Genomic DNA, 23,132 nt, shown 5'->3' with positions numbered 1-23,132 from the left:
CCCATCCCCTTTAATAAAGCTAAATCAGAATCCTATGCAGAAAAAATCTTCCAAGAAGCCAGAAAGAAGGATTTTTGACCTGTAAAAAGACCTGTCTGTTTTTCCTTTAGGCTCACCTACCTGTTCTCTTAGAGGCTTTTTCTTCCATCGCTAATTTTCCAATGGCTCTCTTGCATTTACAGACCCCCAAAGCAGGTCCGGTGGGTGGCATCAAATAGAAAACTCGGAGACATCCGTTGGTTCCTGGGAAGGCTGAGGAAGCGCCCTTGTTAAGGGGTGTGTGCAGTGTTGAAATATTAGCTGCTGTACTTGCCAAAGAAGTTCCTGAGCCACCCAGAGCCTTTTCTCTTCAGTCCAACCATGTGTTCACCTTGCCCCAAAGGTCAGTACTAATATTAACAAGCCACTGGAGAATGGAGAAATTAAAACCAGCTATTGAGGTGAGCAAAAGCTGGATTTCCTTGGGACAAAGGTTTCTGTCTGCCTTTAGTACAGCATTGGCAAAATCCCTTGCTTGAAAGCAATCTGGAAACATGAAGAAAAACGTTCATTTCCCTTGTCCTAATTAACCCACTCCTGGGACTCGATCTTTAGTCAGTAACTCCCAATGCATGGAAAAGCTCAAGGCACAGACTTTTAATTACATAGATGTTTTTCTAATGTCAATAGCTAGTGACCTTTAAGTCCTCTGAGGGTAGAGGAGCAACCCACTGAAGATCATGGCTTAAAGGCTGTGAGATTCTGAGGGTGTGTGTATTCGAGTGGGAATAACTCTGTAGCAATTTTCAGTGAAAAAACCTTACGATGCAAAGTTATAGTTTTCCTGGAAATTGGGCATTTCCTGTTAAAAAAAATAAGTCAAGAACTCATCGCTACTGGCCTGCTGCTTCATCCATCTGCTAAATATTTATTCCGTTATCATATAAGCTGGGTCCAAGATGGCCACTGCATTCAGGCTGTTAGCGGTCTAGTGACAATGGAAATCAATGGGAGCTGTTCACTGTGGTAAATGTTGCACTAGAATGGATCGTAAAGTGCAGTGGTGCCCACGGGAAAAGACACAGAGTTGTGTGGACAGAAAATCAATCGTTTACCTGATTAAGAAGGGCTTAAATCTTGGCTCTATAACTTCTGTGAGGCTGAGACGAATTTATTCAACTTCTACTTAGCTTCAGTGCCTCTTCCTGGTTTATCCTAAGAATGAAAGGACAAAGCGTAGACAGGATAGGGAAAAGATACTGCTCCGGAGCTTAAATGTTCTAGGCCTCGATTTTGCTCATCTGAGAAATGGAGCCAAATGCAAGTCTGACTCACGCTTTGAAAGTCAAGACAAATATGGCTCTACAGGGAGGATTTGAGGTAGTCTCCTTCCTCCAGACTCCATTAAAACGGAGGCTAGCTAAGTAAATTCTTAACTGCTCCATCTTTCAACTGAGAAAGTTCCCCAAAGGACTCCAGGGGCAGAAGCCCCTCACAGCCACCGCCAGGGGCCGCTCACTTAAGCCGGAGTTCTGTCTGGATCCGAGTAGGGCGTTGGCTGAGCTTGTTTCCCCAGAGGCCTGCCCCTTGACAAAGGACAAAACCCCATTGTAAGTAACCTGGCACACCAGGGGGACTTTTGTGGTAGAGAAAAGCAGTCAGATTCTGGCGTCCAGGCTAGCGTGCGGCCAGAAGAGAAGGAGCCCAACCAGAGATGCGCCTCTCACCAGTTACTCTTCCCAAGTTTTGGACTGGGTCTTGCTATGTAGCCCAGGCTGGCCTTGAATTCATTACTGACCCTGCCTCAGCTTCCTGAGTAATGGGCTTACAGGCTTGAATGACCAAGCCCGATTTTCCTACAGCCTCCACCTCAGCTCCGTCTCCCGCCTAAGCGAACTCAACTCGAAGTCCCGCCCTGCGTGCGTCCTGCCGTCGGAGTGGGCGGAGGGGACGGTGAGAACGCGGTGGAAACGCGAGAGGAAGGCGGGGAACCAGCTCACTTCCGGGCGGCAATGCCTTTGCCCGCCTAAGCTTCCTTTGGGAATCGGTATAGTTTACTAAAATGCTGCGTGTGGTAAGCTGGAACATCAATGGGATCCGGAGTCCCCTGCAAGGGCTTGCGGGCCAGGAACCGAGCAACAGTCCCACGGCCTTGCGACGCGTTTTGGACGAGCTGGATGCTGATATTGTCTGTCTCCAGGAGACCAAAGTAACCAGTGAGCACTCGAGAATCCAGGATCTCTGTCATGTTTTCCTTTTGCTGCTAACGTTTGCTCCGTCTCATTTTGCTTTTCCGTTTTCCCATACTTAGAATCCTGCCCTTATACCCATATGAAAAGCCCGATACTTTCCCTCCTAAACACCCCCACCCCAGTTAGAGCCCCCATTTCCCACTCCTGGCCTGCTTACACAGATTCCTACTCTTTCTATAGCCCCAACTCGGTGTCTTGAATTTTCTCTTTTCATGCTCCTAAACCAAACCCCTCAGTTTTCCATCCCTGCCCCCACCTCAGTCCTTAATTTCCACCTAATCTTTGCCTTCAACTCAGACTCTAATTTCTCCTTCCCATATCCCCAATTCCTCTTTTCTCTCCACCTCAGAGCCCTAGATTCATTCCTCTTTGATGTCTTACCCCAAATTTAGACATAATTTCTTCTCCCATAATTCCCAGCTCCTATTCCCTAATTCCCTCTTCCACTTCCCACCCTCACTTCAGGTCCCCAGTCACCACTGCCAGCATTCTGTCTATCCTATCATGTATACCCCAAGACTTAGTTAGCTCTGGTTTGCCCTCCTCAGCTTTCTTATCTAATTTGAATATCATTTTCCTTCCTTATTTTTTTATCTCTCTAGCTCTTGTCAATATAAACACTGCTCCCAACCCCCAATTATAGCTCTGATATATGCTAGCCTATATCTGCAATTCCAGTCTTTCATGGGTCCACAGTGCTAATTTACCTCTGACTTTATTTTACATTTTTTTTCAGGAGATGTACTGACAGAGCCTCTGGCTATTGTTGAGGGTTATAACTCCTATTTCAGCTTCAGCCGCAGCCGTAGTGGCTATTCTGGTAAATGAGGTCTTCTGGGGTATTTGTGTTAGCATTGGTGATGGAGAAAAGGAGTGTTTTGGTATTTAATAAGAAGGTAAGGGGTTGGGGATTTGGCTCAGTGGTAGAGCACTTGCCTAGCAAGCGCAAGGCCCTGGGTTCGGTCCCCAGCTCCGAAAAAAAGAAAAGAAAAAAAAAAAAGAAGGTAATATATTTTGATTTTTCATTTCCAAAGCAGATGCTGCATAATATTAGGTTATATGAAACCTCATATTTATGCACCAACATTTCCTTTCAGCCCTCAGAAGTACAGTAATATGGTTAATCGTATGAGCACTAGAGCTTAGCTGCCAGGGTTCGAGTCCTGACTCCCATCCTGGCTCTGTTTTCTGGCAAGTTACTTTACCTTTGTGTTTCAGGTTTTTCACCGAGAAAATGAGGATAATGGTTAGTTTCTAGGCTCTCACAAGGGTTTAGACATAGTCTTGAATGTGTTAATAATAATATTATTAATAATAATAATAGCTAATATGTCATCAGCATTTGCTATGTATCTGTACAATACATTATTATTGTTCTTGTAAAATACAACATTTATTCTGTGGGATTTCTTTAGAGGAAACTGAGGCCTCAGGGTATGCTTTAGATGCTTCAGACTCTACTGAGCCATATATGCCCCCTTGGGTTAGGATTGCTCATACATTTTTGAAACAGTTCAGTTTGACAGTAATAACCAGAGCTGTTCCTTGTGTGGACACAGTTGGAATGGAATAGACTGTACAGTAATATATTGGCTGCTGATCTCGTTCAGAATGCCCTTGTCTGTCCCCAGGTGTGGCTACCTTTTGTAAGGACAGTGCTACCCCAGTAGCTGCTGAAGAAGGTCTGAGTGGTGTGTTTGCTACCCTAAATGGGGATATTGGTTGCTATGGAAACACGGACGAGTTCACGCAAGAAGAACTCCGGGTTCTGGATAGTGAGGGCCGGGCCTTCCTTACACAGCACAAGATCCGGTAATAGTCCATATCCTCCTACTATAGGCCATCAGTGGTTCTAGTCTTTGCATCCAGAATATAAGGTCCATTTTATAGGGATGCAATCACTATAGAAAAGTTCCCAAACTTGTCTTCCTGGATTTTAGTCCTGGCTGGACTGAGTGATCTTTGAAAATTCATGCTTTCCTCTGAGCCTTGTGTTCCCCTTTCTACAGAGGGAGACTGGCCTGGGAGTATAGCCTTTTAATTACCTAGGCTCCTCAAAAAATAGCTTAGCCAGCACAGAACCCATCACCCTACGTTCGTTTCTTTCTGGGTATCTTACAGTCATGAATGGCAGCATTATCACCTGGGTACTATGCCCCGCTTACCTTATCCAGAGTTTATCTCCCTAAGAGTTGCTCATTTATTTCTCCCAATTCCCTTTTCTTTCATCCCGTGGTTTTTCATCCCATTAACTAGAAGCTGCATGGTGGGTGGCTGTGAACGGGAGTCTTGAAACTGACCTCTTTTGTGGGGCTCTTTTCTCCCCAGCACATTGGAAGGGAAGGAGAAGACCTTGACTCTGATCAATGTGTACTGCCCTCACGCGGATCCTGGGAAGCCTGAGCGGCTGACCTTTAAGATGCGCTTCTATCGCCTGCTGCAGATCCGAGCAGAAGCACTCCTGGCAGCTGGCAGGTATCTTGTCAATCTAAGCAGCCAGGTTTGGTTGAACACATCTTGGTGGCTGGCCTGTGCTATGGTCTATGAAAGGACATAGAATTTTGTCTTTGAGGTCCTATACAGTCTAGCTAGCTTCAAATTCTGTCAGGCTGACCGGATCAGCCCTTGCTGTCATAAGAGCTGGGAGGACAGAGTAAAATGACATGAACTCTGAGCCTTGTACTCTGGGCACTTATTCTGCCTCTCCACTTAATTTGAGCCTCAAAGGCAGTGCAGCTCTCTGATGTCTTTTGTCAAATGCCTGTGTGAATCCTTACCCAGTAGAAGATCTTTGAGGACAAGATGAGGTGATGATGGTAAATGCCTAGTTCCAAGGATTGACAGGAAAGTGGGAGTAGGTTTGAGTAATCAAGGGGGACTTTGTCCAGGAAGGGGCATCTGAGCTCAGCTTTGAAGGATGAGGAGGATGGTGTTAGGTAGAGAACACTGAAGTATTCCCATTATACACAATGGTGTCAACTTTCAGGCCCAGGGTTTGGTTCGAGATGGGAGAGTGGAAGAGGCACATTGTTAAAAGTAATTGTTACCTAAGCCTCTAGGTGGGAGGTGGCCTTTCTATGCTCTTGGCCCTGGGAGAAAAGTATGTGGGACTCCTCTTTCTTAATGTCCAGTTGACAGTCCCACGTTGTGTTTTGCAGTCATGTGATAATCCTGGGGGACCTGAATACAGCCCACCGACCCATTGACCACTGTGATGCAAGTAGTCTGGTAAGGCCCCCTCTAAACCACAGGCCCCGGTTTTGCTCTGTTCACACGGCCAGCCAAAACTGGGTGTTTGGCACCAGAGGTAGCTTCTTTTATAGAAAAAATTATTCTGGGTTTAAATATATGATTTTTTCACTTTGAAATTACATGTGACAATTGTACATATTTATGGAGTACCACATAAAATTCTGACATAATGCTCAAATGGGTTAAATTATTGTATTGGTCTCCTCAAACATTTGTCTTTCTGTGTGGGCAAACGTTCAAAACTTTTTCTACTACCTGGTTTGAAATATGTAGTAAGTTATCGCCAGCTATTACACTATAATATGGAATACTAGGCCTTTTCCCTATCAAACTGTTCATACTAACCAGCCACTGTATCCCTTTCTTCCTATGGACTCTTGTGACAACTATTGTACCCTGTTCCATGTGATTAACTTTTGTGACTTCCGTACAGGAATGAGGTCACATGGCATCGATCTTTCTGGGTTTGCCTTGATTTCAAGTGGTTCAGTTCCACTCATTTTGCTGCAGACGACAAGAAAATTCTATTCTTTCTGGCTAAATGGTATTGCGTGCTGTATGCATATTATATTTTCCGTATTTGTTCATTAATGAGTATAGAGGTTGCTTGTGTATCTGGGCTTTTATAAATGATACTGCATCTATTCCTAAAGTGGGGTTTCTGGATCACATGGTGGTTTAAACGTTTCGAGAACCTTCCATACTGTTTTCTAAAAAGATGGCAATAGTTTATATTGCCCCCATCAGTGTATGAAAGTTCCCTTTTCTCTGTATCCTTGTCAGCATGTTTCTTGTCTCGGATAAAAGCCATTCTAACAAGGGTGAGAAGGATATGCTGCTTAGCATACTGGATTTGGTTCACATTTCCCAGATAATTATGTTAAACATTTTGTCATATACAGATTGTCCACTTGCATATCTTCTTTTTTTAAGAATGTTTTCAGATTATATGCCCATTTTTTTCAATCAGATCTGTTTTTATTATTCAGTTGTTTGAGTTTCTTACATGCTGTGGATATTAATGTGGCCTACCTAGTCTCAGGTTCTTGGCCACCAAGGCAGTGTCAGCCATGGGTTCCGTGTCATGGAGTATATCTCTAATCCACTCAGAGAGTGGTTGCTTACTCCCACAACTTTTGTGCCACTGTTGTACTGGTGCATCATGAATGCAGGTTATCATGGTTTATCAAAGGGATTATAGCTGAGTTGGTCTTTACTTTTCTCCTTTGAAATTATTCAAAGTGTCTTCCAGTAGAATGAACCCTGGGGGTGAACAGTAGGGCTGAAGGCTCTGGTTAGGCACCAGTTTCACTTTTCTGTGTTTAGTGAGATAGATATGTGTTGTCTTTGGCAGTAGGGCATTTCCATCAATTTGTAGACAGTATTCAGTTGCCTTGGCAATAGCTTGAATTGTTGGAAGGTTTCTCTGGGATTCCTTTGGCCAACAACTCAATTGTGTAGCCCATTTCTGGTATTGGAGGTTTCGATTGATAGTGAGAGATGCCTAGGGCTTTTTTTCCCCCGTTATTTGGTAATCCCACTTATATTTCTTTCACTTATGTGATGTGTGTGTATGTATATATGATATATATATGTATATATATGTAAACTTCTATTGTAGAAGGCCTAATATGACCCCTTGAATGACCTTTAGTTTTTGCTGTCACCATATTCTCTTTCTGATCTTTCTCTTCCCTCCCTTTCTCCATTTAATCCTCTCATTTCAGGCCCACCACTGTCCTTCCTTCACCCTGTCTATCCATAACCATAACTGTATTCTACTTACTGCATTCCCCCTTCCTTGGTAAGCCTTCCCCTCCCTCCTAGCCCTTTACTCTATATCTAGCCCTTAGGATTATACAATTGTAGCATGCCCATTGAAGTCTTAAAAGCTAACCTAGACATATAAGTGAATAAGTACCGTATTTGTCTTCTTAGGTCTGGGTTAGCTACCTCAGTCCGGATGGCTTTTTCTCCAGCTTCATCTATTTAACTATGGGTTTCATTTTTATAGCTAAGTGACATTCCATTGTGTGTATTATCACATTTTTATTATTCATTCATCTGTTGATGGACACCTAGGTAGGCTATTTGCAGTCTTGGCTGTTATGAATTGAACAGGAGTGAACACGGATAAGCAGTGTCTCAGGAACAGAATGTAGAGTACTTTGAATATAGTCCCACGAATGGTGTGGCTGGATCTTGAGTAGATCTATTTGCACCCACACCAGCAATGGATGAGTGCTCCTCTTACTCCACATCCCCGGCAGCATGAGCTGTCATTTGTTTTATTGATCTTGGCCATTCTGACAGGTGTAAGGTGAAATCTAAAAGTGGCTTAGATTTGCATTTCCCTGGTGTTAAACATCACCTTAAGTGTTTCTCAGCCATCCGTGTTTCAGTTTTTGAGAACTCTCTCTGTAGTTCTGCACTTCATTTATTAAATGGATTATTTTATTGATGTCCAGTTTTTTAGTTTTTTTTCATGTATCTTACATATTAGTCCTCTGTTAATGTATTTGGTGATGATCTTTTTCCTTCTATAGCTTTGTCCAAATGAAGATGTCCATACAGCTTCCCAGGTTGATGACATCCTAAGATGTTCTTAGTACATCTGCTATCAGTTTTTCTTTTCTTTTTTTTTTCCTTTTTCTTTCTTTTTTTTTTTTTCGGAGCTGGGGACTGAACCCAGGGCCTTGTGCTTGCTAGGCAAGCGCTCTACCACTGAGCTAAATCCCCAACCCCTTCAGTTTTTCATTTAGAAAGTCTCACTGAGCCATTGAGTTCAAAGTTATTCCCCACTTTTTCTTTTGTCAGAATCAGGGTTTCTGGCCTCATGTTGAAGTCCTTTATCCATCTGGGTTGACTTTTATATGGGTCAATAACTATATATCTAATTGCATTTTTTTTTACATGCTAACATCCAGTTTGGCCAGCCGTTGTATGTTTCTGGCTGCTTTATCTAAAATCAAATGTCTGTAAATCTGTGAACTTATGTCAGGGTCTTCACTTCTATTCCATTGATCAATATGTATTTTTTTTGCCAATGCCATGCTGTTTTTATTACTATGGATTTGCAGTGCAATTTGAAATCAGGAATGATGATAAATACCTCCAGTAGTTTTTTCACTGTTCAGGAATGTTTTAGTTATCCTGCGTGTTTGGTGTTTCTATAGGAGTCTGATTATTATCCTTAGCATTTTTTATGAAGACTTGTGTTGGAATTTTGATGAGCATTGCATTGAATATATAGACTACTTTTGTTAAGATAGCCATTTTCACTATATTAATCCTACTGATCTACAAACATGGGAGATCTTTCCATCTTCTGGTATTCTCTTCAAGTTCTTTCTTAATTGACTTCAAGTTTTTTATCATATAAGTCTTTCACTTACTTGGTTAGAGTTATCCCAACCTACTTTTTATTATTTGAGGCTATTGTGAAAGGTGTTGTTTCCCTGATTTCTTTCTCAGTCTGTTTGTCATATGTATGTAGGAAGGCTACTGATTTGTGTGTGTGTGTGTGTGTGTGTTGATTTTGTATCCTGCTACTTTTCTGAACGTTTTCGTCAGCTATAGAAGTTTCCTAGTGGAGTTTTTCAGGGTCACTTACGTACATTAGTGTCATCCCCTTTAATTTCCTTCTGTAGTCTTAATGCTAAGACCTTAAGTACTGTATTAAATAGGTATGGGAAGAGTGGACACCCTTGTCTTCTTCATTTTAGTGGAAATGTCCTGAGTTTTGCTTGGTTTAAGTTGATGCTAACTGTGGGCTTGTTTTAAATCACGTTTGTTATATTAAGTGTATCCCTAGTCTCTCAAGGACTTTTTCATGAAGTGTTTTTGGATTTTGTCAGTGGCCTTTCCTTTATCTAATGACATGATCATGTCTTTCAGTCTGTTTATGTGGTAGATTATATTTGTCAATTTACATATGTTGAATCATCCCTTTATCTCTGGGATGAAGCCTACTTGATCATGGTGGATGGTCTTTTTGATGTGTTCTTGGAATCACTTTGAAAATATTTTATTATGTATTTTTGCATCTATGTTCATAAGGGAAAATGGCCTGTAATTTTCTTTGTTGACTTTGTGTGTTTTAGTTATCAGGATATTTGTGGACTCTTAAAAAGAATTAGGCACTGTTTGTTAAGGAGTATTGGCATCGTTTTAATGTCTGAATTCCTCTTGCCCTAGGCTTTCTTTGGCTGGGGAACTTTTAATAATTGCTTCTATGGGCTTCACCAGGAGTTATGGGTCTGTTTCAATTGCTTATCTAGTCTTAATTTAACATTGGTAAGTGATATATATACATTTTATGTTTCCCAATTTGGTCAAGTATAGATTTATGTTCCTCTGATTCTTTGGTATTTTGTTCATGTTCCCCCCCCCCCATTTATTTTATTTATTCTTCTCTCATATAATACATTACAACCATAGCCTCCTTCCCTCTACTTTTCTAAGTTACCCCCAGACCCTCCTCCAGATCCACTGCTCCTCTGTTTCCCTTCATAAAATAGCAGGCCTCCTGGGGATACCAACTGAACACTGTATAACAAGATGGACTAGGCACAAACTCTCATATCAAGGTTGGACAAGGTAACCCAGTAGGAGGAAAAGGGTCCCAAGAGTTGGCAAAAGAGTTAAAAACACCACCACTCTCACTACTGGGAGTCCCACAAGAACACCAAACTACTCAGCCATAACATTTATGCAGAGGACCTAACTCAAACCCATATAGACTCCCTGTGAGCCCCGAATAGTTGGTTCTGTGGACTGTGTTATGATGGTGTCTTCAACCGCTCTGGCTCCTACAAGTTTTCCTTCCCCTTTTCCAAGTAGTTCCTGAGTTCAACCTATTGTTTGGATGTGGTTCTCTGTCTGCATCTGCTCCCATTAGCTGCCCATGGAAGCCTCTCTAATGGCAGCTGGTTATGTCCCCATTTCATCTCTAATTTTTATTAATTTGGAGCTTCTATCTCCTCTTTTGGTTAGTTTGGATAAGGTTTTGTCGGTCTTACTTTCTCAATGAACCAGCTCCTTGTTTTATTCATTCTTAATATTTTGTTTATTTGTTTCTATTGATTATGTCTTGCTATCTACTGCTTTTCACTGTGGATTCTTTTTGTTCTAGAGCTTTCAAATATGCTTTAAAGTTACTAGTATGAGATCTCTCCAAGTTTTTTTTTTAATCTGAGCACTTAGTGCTATGAGCTTACTCTTAGAACTACCTTCATTGTGTCCCATAAGTTTGGGTATATTGTATATATTCATTTTTATCCAGTTCTAGAAAATCTTTCCTTTCTTTTTTGATTTCTAGCTTGGTCCATTCTTATTCAGTAGAGAGTTGCACAGTTTCCATGACTGTGTAAGACTTCTCTTGTTACTGTTGCTGATAGCTTTAAATTGTGGTGGTCTAACAGGAACCAGGGTGTTAACTTCAATTTTCATTTTTCCGTGGAGACTTGTTTTGTGACCATATAGGTGGTCAATTTTTAAAGAAAGTTCCATGATACTCTTCTGTGTTTAGGTGAAATGTTCTGTAAATATCCATTGGGTCCATTTGATTATGACTTTATTTAGATCCACCATTTCTCTGTTTATCATTTGTCTGGATGAACTGTTTATTGTTGAGAGTAGTGTATGGAAGAGTCCCTTTCAGTATTAGAGTCAATTATGCAATTAAAGCTGTGGTATTGTTTCTTTTTACAAACTTGATTGCCCTTGTGTTTTTGGCATCAATGTTAAGAATTGCAATGCCCTCTTGGTAGATTTTTCCCTTGATGACTATGAATGTCCTTCCCTATCTTCTGATTAATTTTGGATTAAAGACTATTTTCTCAATATGAAAATGACTGCACTTGTTTGGTTCTTATGTCCATTTGCTTGGGATATTTTTTTCTAACCCTTTACGATGATGGGATGTCTATCTTTAATTTCTGGTGTATTTCTTGGATGCAGCAGAAAGATGGATCCTGTTTTCAAATTTAGTCATTTAATCTGTGAGTTTTTATTATAGAATTGAGACAGTGTTGACATTTACCAATGGTTATTGATTCCCATTAATTTGTTTCTGTTGTATTTTTTCTCCTTTTTTGACTTACTGGTCAGGGATTGTACATTCCTTGAGTTTTCTTGGGTGTAGCAAGCCTCTTGAAATTGAAGTTTTTCTTCTAACACCTTCTGTAGAACTATGTTTAAATTTAGTCTTATTGTGGGATTCTTTTTCTATCTGTTGAAAGTGAAGTTTTGCTGGGTGTAGTAGTCTAGGCTGGCATCTGTGATCTCAGAGTTTAAAGAACATCTGTCTAGATTCAGAGTCTCTTTTGAGAAGTCAGATATGATTCTAACAAGTCTGCCTTTATATGTTACTTGGTTGTTTTCTTTTGAAGCTTTTAATATTCTTTGTTCTGTAGTTTTAAAGTTTTTTATTATGTTCGCGGAAGACTGTCTTTACTGGTTCAGTCTATTTGGTGTTCTATATGCCGTCTATACTTTAATAGACATCTTTTTGGGGGGTTAGGGAAATTTTCTAATATGTTTTTTTTTTTAATTTTTTTTATTAACTTGAGTATTTCTTATATACATTTCGAGTGTTATTCCCTTTCCCGGTTTCCGGGCAAACATCCCCCTCCCCCCTCCCCTTCCTTATGGGTGTTCCCCTCCCAACCCTCCCCCCATTGCCGCCCTCCCCCCATAGACTAGTTCACTGGGGGTTCAGTCTTAGCAGGACCCAGGGCTTCCCCTTCCACTGGTGCTCTTACTAGGATATTCATTGCTACCTATGGGGTCAGCGTCCAGGGTCAGTCCATGTATAGTCTTTAGGTAGTGGCTTAGTCCCTGGAAGCTCTGGTTGCTTGGCATTGTTGTACTTTTGGGGTCTCGAGCCCCTTCAAGCTCTTCCAGTTCTTTCTCTGATTCCTTCCATAGGGGACCTATTCTCAGTTCAGTGGTTTGCTGCTGGCATTCGCCTCTGTATTTGCTGTATTCTGGCTGTGTCTCTCAGGAGCGATCTACATCTGGCTCCTGTCGGTCTGCACTTCTTTGCTTCATCCATCTTGTCTAATTGGGTGTCTGTATATGTATGGGCCACATGTGGGGCAGGCTCTAAATGGGTGTTCCTTAAGTCTCTGTTTTAATCTTTGCCTCTCCCTTCCCTGCCAAGGGTATTCTTTTTCCTCATTTAAAGAAGGAGTGAAGCATTCACATTTTGATCATCCGTCTTGAGTTTCGTTTGTTCTAGGGATCTAGGGTAATTCAAGCATTTGGGCTAATAGCCACTTATCAATGAGTGCATACCATGTATGTCTTTCTGTGATTGGGTTAGCTCACTCAGGATGATATTTTCCAGTTCCAACCATTTGCCTACGAATTTCATAAACTCGTTGTTTTTGATAGCTGAGTAATATTCCATTGTGTAGATGTACCACATTTTCTGTATCCATTCCTCTGTTGAAGGGCATCTGGGTTCTTTCCAGCTTCTGGCTATTATAAATAAGGCTGCGATGAACATAGTGGAGCACGTGTCTCTTTTATATGTTGAGGCATCTTTTGGGTATATGACCAAGAGAGGTATAGCTGGATCCTCAGGCAATTCAATGTCCAATTTTCTGAGGAACCTCCAGACTGATTTCCAGAATGGTTTTACCAGTCTGCAATCCCACCAACAATGGAGGAGTGTTCCTCTTTCTCCACATCCTCGCCAGCATCTGCTGTCACCTGAGTTTTTGATCTTAGCCAATCGCACTGGTGTGAGGTGAAATCTCAGGGTTGTTTTGATTTGCATTTCCCTTATGACTAAAGATGTTGAACATTTCTTTAGGTGTTTCTCAGCCATTCGGCATTCCTCAGCTGTGAATTCTTTGTTTAGCTCTGAACCCCATTTTTTAATAGGGTTATTTGTTTCCCTGCGGTCTAACTTCTTGAGTTCTTTGTATATTTTGGTTATAAGGCCTCTATCTGTTGTAGGATTGGTAAAGATCTTTTCCCAATCTGTTGGTTGCCGTTTTGTCCTAACCACAGTGTCCTTTGCCTTACAGAAGCTTTGCAGTTTTATGAGATCCCATTTGTCGATTCTTGATCTTAGAGCATAAGCCATTGGTGTTTTGTTCAGAAAATTTTTTCCAGTGCCCATGTGTTCCAGATGCTTCCCTAGTTTTTCTTCTATTAGTTTGAGTGTGTCTGGTTTGATGTGGAGGTCCTTGATCCACTTGGACTTAAGCTTTGTACAGGGTGATAAGCATGGATCGATCTGCATTCTTGGTTAAAGTCACACCGAGGTACTTTATATTATTTGGGTCTATTATGAAGGGTGTCGTTTCCCTAATTTCTTTCTCGGCTTGTTTCTCTTTTGTATAGAGGAAGGCAACTGATTTATTTGAGTTAATTTTATACCCAGCCACTTTGCTGAAGTTGTTTATCAGCTTTAGTAGTTCTCTGGTGGAACTTTTGGGATCACTTAAATATACTATCATGTCATCTGCAAATAGTGATATTTTGACCTCTTCTTTTCCGATCTGTATCCCTTTGATCTCCTTTTGTTGTCTGATTGCTCTGGCTAGAACTTCAAGAACTATATTGAATAAGTAGGGAGAGAGTGGGCAGCCTTGTCTAGTCCCTGATTTTAGTGGGATTGCTTCAAGTTTCTCTCCCTTTAGTTTAATGTTAGCAACTGGTTTGCTGTATATGGCTTTTACTATGTTTAGGTATGGGCCTTGAATTCCTATTCTTTCCAGGACTTTTATCATGAAGGGGTGTTGAATTTTGTCAAATGCTTTCTCAGCATCTAATGAAATGATCATGTGGTTCTGTTCTTTCAGTTTGTTTATATAATGGATCACGTTGATGGTTTTCCGTATATTAAACCATCCCTGCATGCCTGGGATGAAGCCTACTTGGTCATGGTGGATGATTGTTTTGATGTGCTCTTGGATTCGGTTTGCCAGAATTTTGTTGAGTATTTTTGCGTCGATATTCATAAGGGAAATTGGTCTGAAGTTCTCTTTCTCTGTTGTGTCTTTGTGTGGTTTAGGTATAAGAGTAATTGTGGCTTCGTAGAAGGAATTCGGTAGGGCTCCATCTGTTTCAATTTTGTGGAATAGTTTGGATAATATTGGTATGAGGTCTTCTATGAAGGTTTGATAGAATTCTGCACTAAACCCGTCTGGACCTGGGCTCTTTTTGGTTGGGAGACCTTTAATGACTGCTTCTATTTCCTTAGGAGTTATGGGGTTGTTTAACTGGTTTATCTGTTCCTGATTTAACTTCGATACCTGGTATCTGTCTAGGAAATTGTCCATTTCCTGAAGATTTTCAAATTTTGTTGAATATAGGTTTTTATAGTAAGATCTGATGATTTTTTGAATTTCCTCCGAATCTGTAGTTATGTCTCCCTTTTCATTTCTGATTTTGTTAATTTGGACACACTCTCTGTGTCCTCTCGTTAGTCTGGCTAAGGGTTTATCTATCTTGTTGATTTTCTCAAAGAACCAACTTTTGGTTCTGTTGATTCTTTCTATGGTCCTTTTTGTTTCTACTTGGTTGATTTCAGCTCTGAGTTTGATTATTTCCTGCCTTCTACTCCTCCTGGGTGTATTTGCTTCTTTTTGTTCTAGAGCTTTTAGGTGTGCTGTCATGCTGCTGACATATGATCTTTCCTGTTTCTTTCTGCAGGCACTCAGCGCTATGAGTTTTCCTCTTAGCACAGCTTTCATTGTGTCCCATAAGTTTGGGTATGTTGTATCTTCATTTTCATTAAATTCTAAAAAGTTTTTAATTTCTTTCTTTATTTCTTCCTTGACCAGGTTATCATTGAGTAGAGCATTGTTCAATTTCCACGTATATGTGGGCATTCTTCCCTTATTGTTATTGAAGACCAGTTTTAGGCCGTGGTGGTCCGATAGCACGCATGGGATTATTTCTATCTTTCTGTACCTGTTGAGGCCCGTTTTCTGACCAATTATATGGTCAATTTTGGAGAAAGTACCATGAGGAGCTGAGAAGAAGGTATATCCTTTTGCTTTAGGATAGAATGTTCTATAAATATCCGTTAAGTCCATTTGGCTCATGACTTCTCTTAGTCTGTCTACATCACTGTTTAATTTCTGTTACCATGATCTGTCCATTGATGAGAGTGGGGTGTTGAAATCTCCCACTATTATTGTGTGAGGTGCAATGTGTGTTTTGAGCTTTAGTAAGGTTTCTTTTACGTATGTAGGTGCCCTTGTATTTGGGGCATAGATATTTAGGATTGAGAGTTCATCTTGGTTGATTTTTCCTTTGATGAATATGAAGTGTCCTTCCTTATCTTTTTTGATGAATTTTAGTTGGAAATTGATTTTATTTGATATTAGAATGGCTACTCCAGCTTGCTTCTTCTGACCATTTGCTTGGAAAGTTGTTTTCCAGCCTTTCACTCTGAGGTAGTGTCTGTCTTTGTCTCTGAGGTGTGTTTCCTGTAGGCAGCAGAATGCAGGGTCCTCGTTGCATATCCAGTTTGTTAATCTATGTCTTTTTATTGGGGAGTTGAGGCCATTGATATTGAGAGATATTAAGGAATAGTGATTATTGCTTCCCGTTATATTCATATTTGGATGTGAGGTTATGTTTGTGTGCTTTCATTCTCTTTGTTTTGTTGCCAAGACGATTAGTTTCTTGCTTCTTCTAGGGTATAGCTTGCCTCCTTATGTTGGGCTTTACCATTTATTATCCTTTGTAGTGCTGGATTTGTAGAAAGATATTGTGTAAATTTGGTTTTGTCATGGAATATCTTGGTTTCTCCATCAATGTTAATTGAGAGTTTTGCTGGATACAGTAACCTGGGCTGGCATTTGTGTTCTCTTAGGGTCTGTATAACATCAGTCCAGGATCTTCTGGCCTTCATAGTTTCTGGCGAGAAGTCTGGTGTGATTCTGATAGGTCTGCCTTTATATGTTACTTGACCTTTTTCCCTTACTGCTTTTAATATTCTTTCTTTATTTTGTGCGTTTGGTGTTTTGACAATTATGTGACGGGAGGTGTTTCTTTTCTGGTCCAATCTATTTGGAGTTCTGTAGGCTTCTTGTATGTCTATGGGTATCTCTTTTTTTAGGTTAGGGAAGTTTTCTTCTATGATTTTGTTGAAGATATTTACTGGTCCTTTGAGCTGGGAGTCTTCACTCTCTTCTATACCTATTATCCTTAGGTTTGATCTTCTCATTGAGTCCTGGATTTCCTGTATGGTTTGGACCAGTAGCTTTTTCCGCTTTACATTATCTTTGACAGTTGAGTCAATGATTTCTAGGGAATCTTCTGCTCCTGAGATTCTCTCTTCCATCCCTTGTATTCTGTTGGTGAAGCTTGTATCTACAGCTCCTTGTCTCTTCTTTTGGTTTTCTATATCCAGGGTTGTTTCCATGTGTTCTTTCTTGATTGCTTCTATTTCCATTTTTAATTCCTTCAACTGTTTGATTGTGTTTTCCTGGAATTCTTTCAGGGATTTTTGCGATTCCTCTCTGTAGGCTTTTACTTGTTTATTAATGTTTTCCTGTGCTTCCCTAAGTGTGTTCATGTCTTTCTTGAAGTCCTCCAGCATCATGATCAAATATGATTTTGAAACTAGATCTTGCTTTTCTGGTGTGTTTGGATATTCCATGTTTGTTTTGGTGGGAGAATTGGGCTCCGATGATGCCATGTAGTCTTGGTTTCTGTTGCTTGGGTTCCTGCGCTTGCCTCTCGCCATCAGATTATCTCTAGTGTTACTTTGTTCTGCTATTTCTGACAGTGGCTAGACTGTCCTATAAGCCTGTGTGTCAGGAGTGCTGTAGACCTGTTTTCCTCTCTTTCAGTCAGTTATGGGGACAGAGTGTTCTGCTTTCGGGCGTGTAGTTTTTCCTCTCTACAGGTCTTCAGCTGTTCCTGTGGGCCTGTGTCTTGAGTTCACCAGGCAGCTTTCTTGCAGCAGAAAATTTGGTCTTACCTGTGGTCCCGAGGCTCAGGTTTGCTCGTGGGGTGCTGCCCAGGGGCTCTCTGCAGCGGCAGCAACCAGGAAGACCTGTGCCGCCCCTTCCGGGAGCTTCAGTGCACCAGGGTTCCAGATGGTCTTTGGCTTTTTCCTCTGGCGTCCGAGATGTGTGTGCAGGGAGCAGTCTCTTCTGGTTTCCCAGGCTTGTCTGCCTCTCTGAAGGTTTAGCTCTCCCTCCCACGGGATTTGGGTGCAGAGAACTGTTTATCCGGTCTGTTTCCTTCAGGGTCCGGCGGTGTCTCTGGCAGGGGTCCTGCCGCTCCTGGGCCCTCCCCCACAGGAGCCCAGAGGCCTTATACAGTTTCCTCTTGGGCCAGGGATGTGGGCAGGGGTGAGCAGTGTTGGTGGTCTCTTCCGCTCTGCAGCCTCAGGAGTGCCCACCTGACTAGGCGGTTGGGTCTCTCTCTCACCGGGTCTGGGAGCAGAGAGCTGCTGCGGGCCGGGATCCGCGGGTGTGGGACTTCCGGTAAACACAGAAAGTGCCTGGTCCTAGAGAAATTCTGCTTCCGTTGTCCCAAGCTCACCAGGCAGCTTTCTTGCAGCAGAAAATTTGGTCTTACCTGTGGTCCCGAGGCTCAGGTTCGCTCGTGGGGTGCTGCCCAGGGGCTCTCTGCAGCGGCAGCAACCAGGAAGTTTTCTAATGTGTTTTATTGAAAATAGTTTCTACCCCTTTGGGCAGTGTAATTTTTCTTCTATTTTCTCTTATTTTTAGGTTTGGTCTTTTCATAGTATCCCAGATTTTCTGAATATTTTTTGCCTGGATTTTTTTTTTTTTGATTTAACATTTTCTTTGATAGTGGTATTCATTTCTTCTACTTTGTCTCAAACATTACAGATTCTCTCTTCCATGGCTTATATTCTGTTGGTGAGGCTTGCTTGTATGGTTCCTTTTCAAGTTTCTAAATTTATCATTTCCAGTTTTATGTCAGTTTGGGTTTTCTTTAGTGATTCTATTTTTACTTTGATATCTTGAACTATTTTCATTACTTCATTCCACCGTATGTATTTTCACAAACTTCATAAAAGGACTTATTCGTATCTTTAAGGTCCTTGGACATATCCATAATAGATATTTTGACATCTTTGTCTTGTGCTTCAGTCATATTGCATTTCTCTCAGGGCCTACGATAGTAGAGATACTGGATTCTAGGAGAGACACTCTGTCCTGGCTTTTATTGATTGTGTTTTTATGTTTACGCATCTGGGATTAGGAAGATTATAATTATAGGTGTTGATATCTGGTCTTGCCTTTGTTGGATGGGTGTTCCATTCCTTAGATTTTGTTAATGTGCCTGGTTCTAAGGAAAGAAAGTGTGATGGCTGTATGTATGCTGCCTTGTAGAGAATCCTCCTGTAGGCCAGTAGTTGCAGAGAAGACTAGTGTTGTCCTAGGAGAGAAGACCGAGAGAGGCTTCACATCTAGAGGTAGATTTCACAGGGAGTTGGAAGGTGCAGTAGAAGAGGGCAGGGAATCTATCAAGTAGGTTGTGGCAAGGCAAAGAATTGCCTAGACAGACAGACAGACATGAACCAAGTGTTGGGGTCTCTGGTGAATGAAGGTGAATTAGTAGGAGGTGCATTGTCAGCAGGCTGTCGCCAGGCTGAGAGTGAGAATCAGGAGATTGTAATGGAAGACAGGAACTGTAACATGTTAAATTTACTTGAATCCCTGCCAGCTGTAGCTACTGCAGGTTCCTGGTAGAAAGATTTTTTAGGGTTTTGGAGGCTGACACATGAGAAAGAGATGGACTAGAAGGGATGTTGAGAAGGTTCATAGGAACGAGGCAAACTGGGTGTGCTACAAGCGTTGGTCAAGTCCCTAGGGAACAGGGGCAGAGTGGGAGGACTATCCCCTTCAGGTGGTCTGTTTGTTGTAAGGCTGGGGATGGGAACAGGGAAATAGCCATGGAGGACAGAAAGGAAGGTGAAGTTGGCCTACCTGCTTCCCAGGCCAGTGTGGACATTGGGTTTCCAGGTAGAGAGTGTTTCTAGGCATCAGCAGCTGACACAAAGGAACAGGAATGGGCTTGAAGGTGTAGGTGGACTGAGAGGGTCCACAGGAAGTAGGAAAGCTGGGTCTGCCTCGAGGTTTGGAGGAGGGTCCAGGGAATGAAGGAAGAATGGGAGGACAATCTCCTCCAAGCATTCCACCACAGGGCTGGGAATGAGGCCAGAGAATTGCAATATAAGACAGGAAGGAGAGTGACGATGGTGGACCAGCTTCCAGGCCAGTTGGCCACTGGGTTGAGAGTGGAGTCTGGACTAGGTATCCCTTGCTCTAAGGTCAGACAAGGTTTAGACCAAGAATCTCTTACTAGCTACCTAAATGTGAGGAAAGGTTAGTTTATAAAGTTGCCTTAGGGAGAAGAAAAGTACTTTCTCGTTTGCTTTGAGGAAGTAGTTATAATCTCGAAAGCATGAGTGAGAACAGATTGTATGACACCATCGAAGACATGATCAGTGGTGGCACAGTACAACTCATCCCTGGAGTTTAGAAATGGAACATGGGAAGATTCCTTAGTTGGTGTTTAAGAGAGCCACAGAAACTCTTGGCAGAACTGGGCTAATATGAAGTGATGACAATATGGCAAAGTTGAGAAACACTACAAAATGCAAGCTTTTGGTCACTCCCTGCCTCATACTGCATTGGTAGTAATTCTTGTTGTTTCAGCTTTCCATGGTAGTGCTGGATACTGTTCTGCCTTCTCCAGTTAGTTCAGAGCTACCTTAGATGTCTCCAGGCCACCTTTATGATTGTTCCAGAAAAGAACTAATGGCGCCAGGTGATGGGTACAGTCCTTTACAAACAAAGGCATGCCCCTGCTTCCCACCACAGCTATTTGTCTAGTCTTCTTATCCTTCTCTGTCTATCTTTTCACCACAGGCAGCAAGTCAGTAGCCTTTGTTCTCTTCAAATTATCTCATGGTTACCTTTTTGTGTCTTCTTAGTCACTACACTGGTCTAAGTACCCATCGCCTGTTCCTTGATGGGTTATGGTAGTCTTATCTTACTGGAATCTTCAGTCTGGTGTTCCCTCAGGTTACTGAGATATTTTACACTCTCCTTCTACAAGCCCATCACAGAGTTGTTCTTACAGTTTGGAGCCCCATATACTGGAGTTACTACCACATGACCTTCATATCTTGTTCCCAGATCCTTTCCCCAAGCAAGCATCCTTTGATATCAAGACTATATCTACTTTGCCCCTAGCATCAATTCTGTCACAAAACAGTTGTTCCGTGATATGTTGTTACACTAAATCAATGAGTGTGCAAGTGGGTGGGCTGGATAAATGTATGAGGTGGATGGATCAGGGATCAGAGACAAAAGCACAGATGTGTATGCCTGGATCCCCTAAGTTTCCGAGTGAAGAGGGATGTCAGTGTGGACACTGACACACAGTATAGCCCAGGGTGGCCTCAAATTCACACCAGTTCTCCTGCCTCAGCCTTCTGAGTGCTAGATTTACAGGTACAACCATGATTTGTTTTGTTTGACAATCTTTCAAAAAGCAGTTCTGGGAATTACTTTGATTAAACAAACAACAGACCTTCACATTTGACAAGTGTTGGATAGACAAAAAGACAAATGAATATTTTTTAAAGACATTTTTATTTTAAGTTATGTGTCTATGGGAGGATGCACGTAAGTGCAGGTGCCTATAGAAACTGGGGGCATTGGATTCCCTGGAACTGCAGTGGCTCTGAGATGTCTGTATGGGTACTGAAGTCTAACTCAGATGCACTGCAAGGGTAGGACACATTTTAAGCACTGAGCTTTTGCTTTAATCCCAGACTTTGATTTGTAGCATCATTTATTTAAATGCTCATGTTGTAGGGATGATGCTGGAGAGATGGTTCAGCTATGAAAAGTGCTTACAGAGGACTTGGGTTTAATTACCAGCCCCCACATGGCAGCTCAGAACACCAGTTCCTTTAATTAGTCAGTCTTTTTTTTTTTTTGGTTCTTTTTTTCGGAGCTGGGGACCGAACCCAGGGCCTTGTGCTTCCTAGGCAAGCGCTCTACCACTGAGCTAAATCCCCAACCCCTAGAACACCAGTTCCTAAGAACTTGATGACCTGATGACCTATTCTGGCCCCCATGGGCACTGTGTGAACATGGTACACAGACAGTGAAGGCAAAAGACCCATACATAAAAATAAATAATGGAAGAAAGAAAGAAAGCAAAGCCCATCCCTGGTCTGGGTATATGACCTTGAACAGGAATCTTGTTATTTTCTTATTTGTAAAATGAAGCAGTTAGTCTAAATTTTGTCCTGTTTTAAGGATCTAGTTTTGGCTTTTCATTCCCTTTCCCTTTCCCAGGAATGCTTTGAAGAGGACCCAGGGCGTAAGTGGATGGATGGCTTGCTCAGTAACCCAGGGAATGAGGCTGGACCCCACATAGGGCACTTCATGGATAGTTTCCGCTACTTCCATCCAAAACAGCAGAGGGCTTTCACCTGCTGGTCAGTGGTCAGTGGGGCACGCCATCTCAACTATGGCTCTCGACTTGATTATGTCCTGGGAGATAGGAGCTTGGTCATAGATACCTTCCAGGCCTCCTTTCTACTCCCTGAAGTGATGGGCTCTGACCACTGCCCCGTGGGAGCTGTCTTAAATGTATCCTGTGTGCCAGCAAAACAGTGCCCAGCTCTGTGTACCCGCTTCCTCCCTGAGTTTGCAGGTACCCAGCTCAAGATTCTTCGCTTCCTAGTTCCTCTTGAACAAGAACCTGTGAAGGAACAGCCAGTCCTGCAGCCCAGTCATCAAATCCAGGCACAGAAACAGCCAAGCAAAGCCCGCATACATTCAACCAGGCTTCGGAAAACTCAAGGTGTCCCCAAAAGAAACCAGAAAAGCCTGATGAGTTACTTCCAGCCTTCCTCTAACCTTTCCCAAACTTCTGATGTAGAACTGCCTACCCTGCCTCTGGTGAGCCCTCTTACAAGCACAAAGACTGCAGAAGAGGTGGCAATGGCCACAGTGGTAAAAGAGAAGAACAAGGTTCCAGAGGCCAAAGATGAGAAGGAAGTAAGGACTGCCTTCTGGAAGTCTATGCTGAGTGGGCCCTCACCAATGCCCCTCTGTGGAGGCCACAGGGAGCCATGTGTAATGCGTACTGTAAAAAAAGCAGGACCCAACTTTGGCCGCCATTTCTATATGTGTGCTAGACCCCGAGGTCCTCCCAGTGACCCCTCCTCCCGCTGTAACTTCTTCCTCTGGAGTAGGCCCAGCTGAACAGACCGAGGCATAGGGATATCTGCGTATTCACCCCATACACAGGGTCGATACCAGGTCCCTGCCTTTGAAGATGTCTTCCCACCGAGACTTCTTTTCCTTTGCTTTCTCTTCTCTTGGTTCACTCCCTTCCTTCCCTTCTTCCCCTAATGCCTCTCCCATTCTCATATCTCTGTTTCTTCCTCTTTGTAACTTGTAGGAGCAAGGTACTAAGTTAACCCCTTCTGCTCTTGCTGGGGTATAAATAACATTTTGTTCATAAATAAAGTTCATATTTTTGTTTCAGTATACCATGTTGAGTGGATATTTTATACACACCCTAAAAAGTTGAGTCAGAGGCTCTCTCAGTGTGAGGCTTGCTTGGCCTCATTGTAGCCCAGTGAGATACTACAAAGGCAGCATGGTA

At 42.1% G+C, this 23,132-nt stretch overlaps 2 protein-coding genes across 6 annotated transcripts in view; one reads left to right on the top strand and one right to left on the bottom strand.

Moving 5' to 3' along the window:
- Nucleotides 1-1,919, bottom strand: part of Pfkfb1 (6-phosphofructo-2-kinase/fructose-2,6-biphosphatase 1) — a 53,654-nt gene extending 51,735 nt beyond the window's left edge. For 2 of the 4 annotated variants that reach the window (NM_001271063.1, NM_001271064.1), the window contains exon 1: nt 121-266. In NM_001271063.1, coding sequence (NP_001257992.1) covers nt 121-211 — 91 coding nt within the window. In that variant the 5' untranslated portion in view covers nt 212-266. Of the gene's footprint in view, nt 1-120; nt 267-1,094; nt 1,195-1,706 lie in introns of those variants that run through there. The other 2 variants (XM_008773124.4, XM_008773123.3) reach the window with 2 other exon arrangements.
- Nucleotides 244-23,014, top strand: Apex2 (apurinic/apyrimidinic endodeoxyribonuclease 2). 2 transcript variants are annotated; one of them, XM_063280109.1, is made up of 7 exons: nt 244-382; nt 1,842-2,195; nt 2,968-3,051; nt 3,863-4,043; nt 4,560-4,706; nt 5,390-5,459; nt 21,812-23,014. In XM_063280109.1, exons 2-7 carry the CDS (start codon nt 2,042-2,044, stop codon nt 22,724-22,726), a joined length of 1,551 nt encoding a protein of 516 aa, XP_063136179.1. In that variant the 5' UTR covers nt 244-382; nt 1,842-2,041; the 3' UTR covers nt 22,727-23,014. The 2 variants fall into 2 exon arrangements, with proteins under 2 accessions (XP_063136179.1, NP_001073361.1); NM_001079892.1 differs by lacking the exon at nt 244-382 and having other exon boundaries at nt 2,027-2,195.
- Nucleotides 23,015-23,132: the final 118 nt, after the last annotated feature.

The sequence above is a fragment of the Rattus norvegicus genome, chromosome X, assembly GCF_036323735.1.
Source record: "Rattus norvegicus strain BN/NHsdMcwi chromosome X, GRCr8, whole genome shotgun sequence".
NCBI lineage: Eukaryota > Metazoa > Chordata > Mammalia > Rodentia > Muridae > Rattus > Rattus norvegicus.
Note: the sequence above shows the minus strand (reverse complement) of the source record. Positions and strands in the feature narration are given on the sequence as shown.

Excerpts from the sequence above, each read along its gene's own strand:
- Apex2 (XM_063280109.1), top strand. The coding sequence starts at position 2,042 with ATGCTGCGTGTGGTAAGCTGGAACATCAATGGGATCCGGAGTCCCCTG. Across the intron at positions 2,196-2,967 it reads CCAGGAGACCAAAGTAACCA|GAGATGTACTGACAGAGCCT; the intron begins GTGAGCACTCGA and ends ATTTTTTTTCAG. Across the intron at positions 4,044-4,559 it reads CTTACACAGCACAAGATCCG|CACATTGGAAGGGAAGGAGA; the intron begins GTAATAGTCCAT and ends TTTTCTCCCCAG.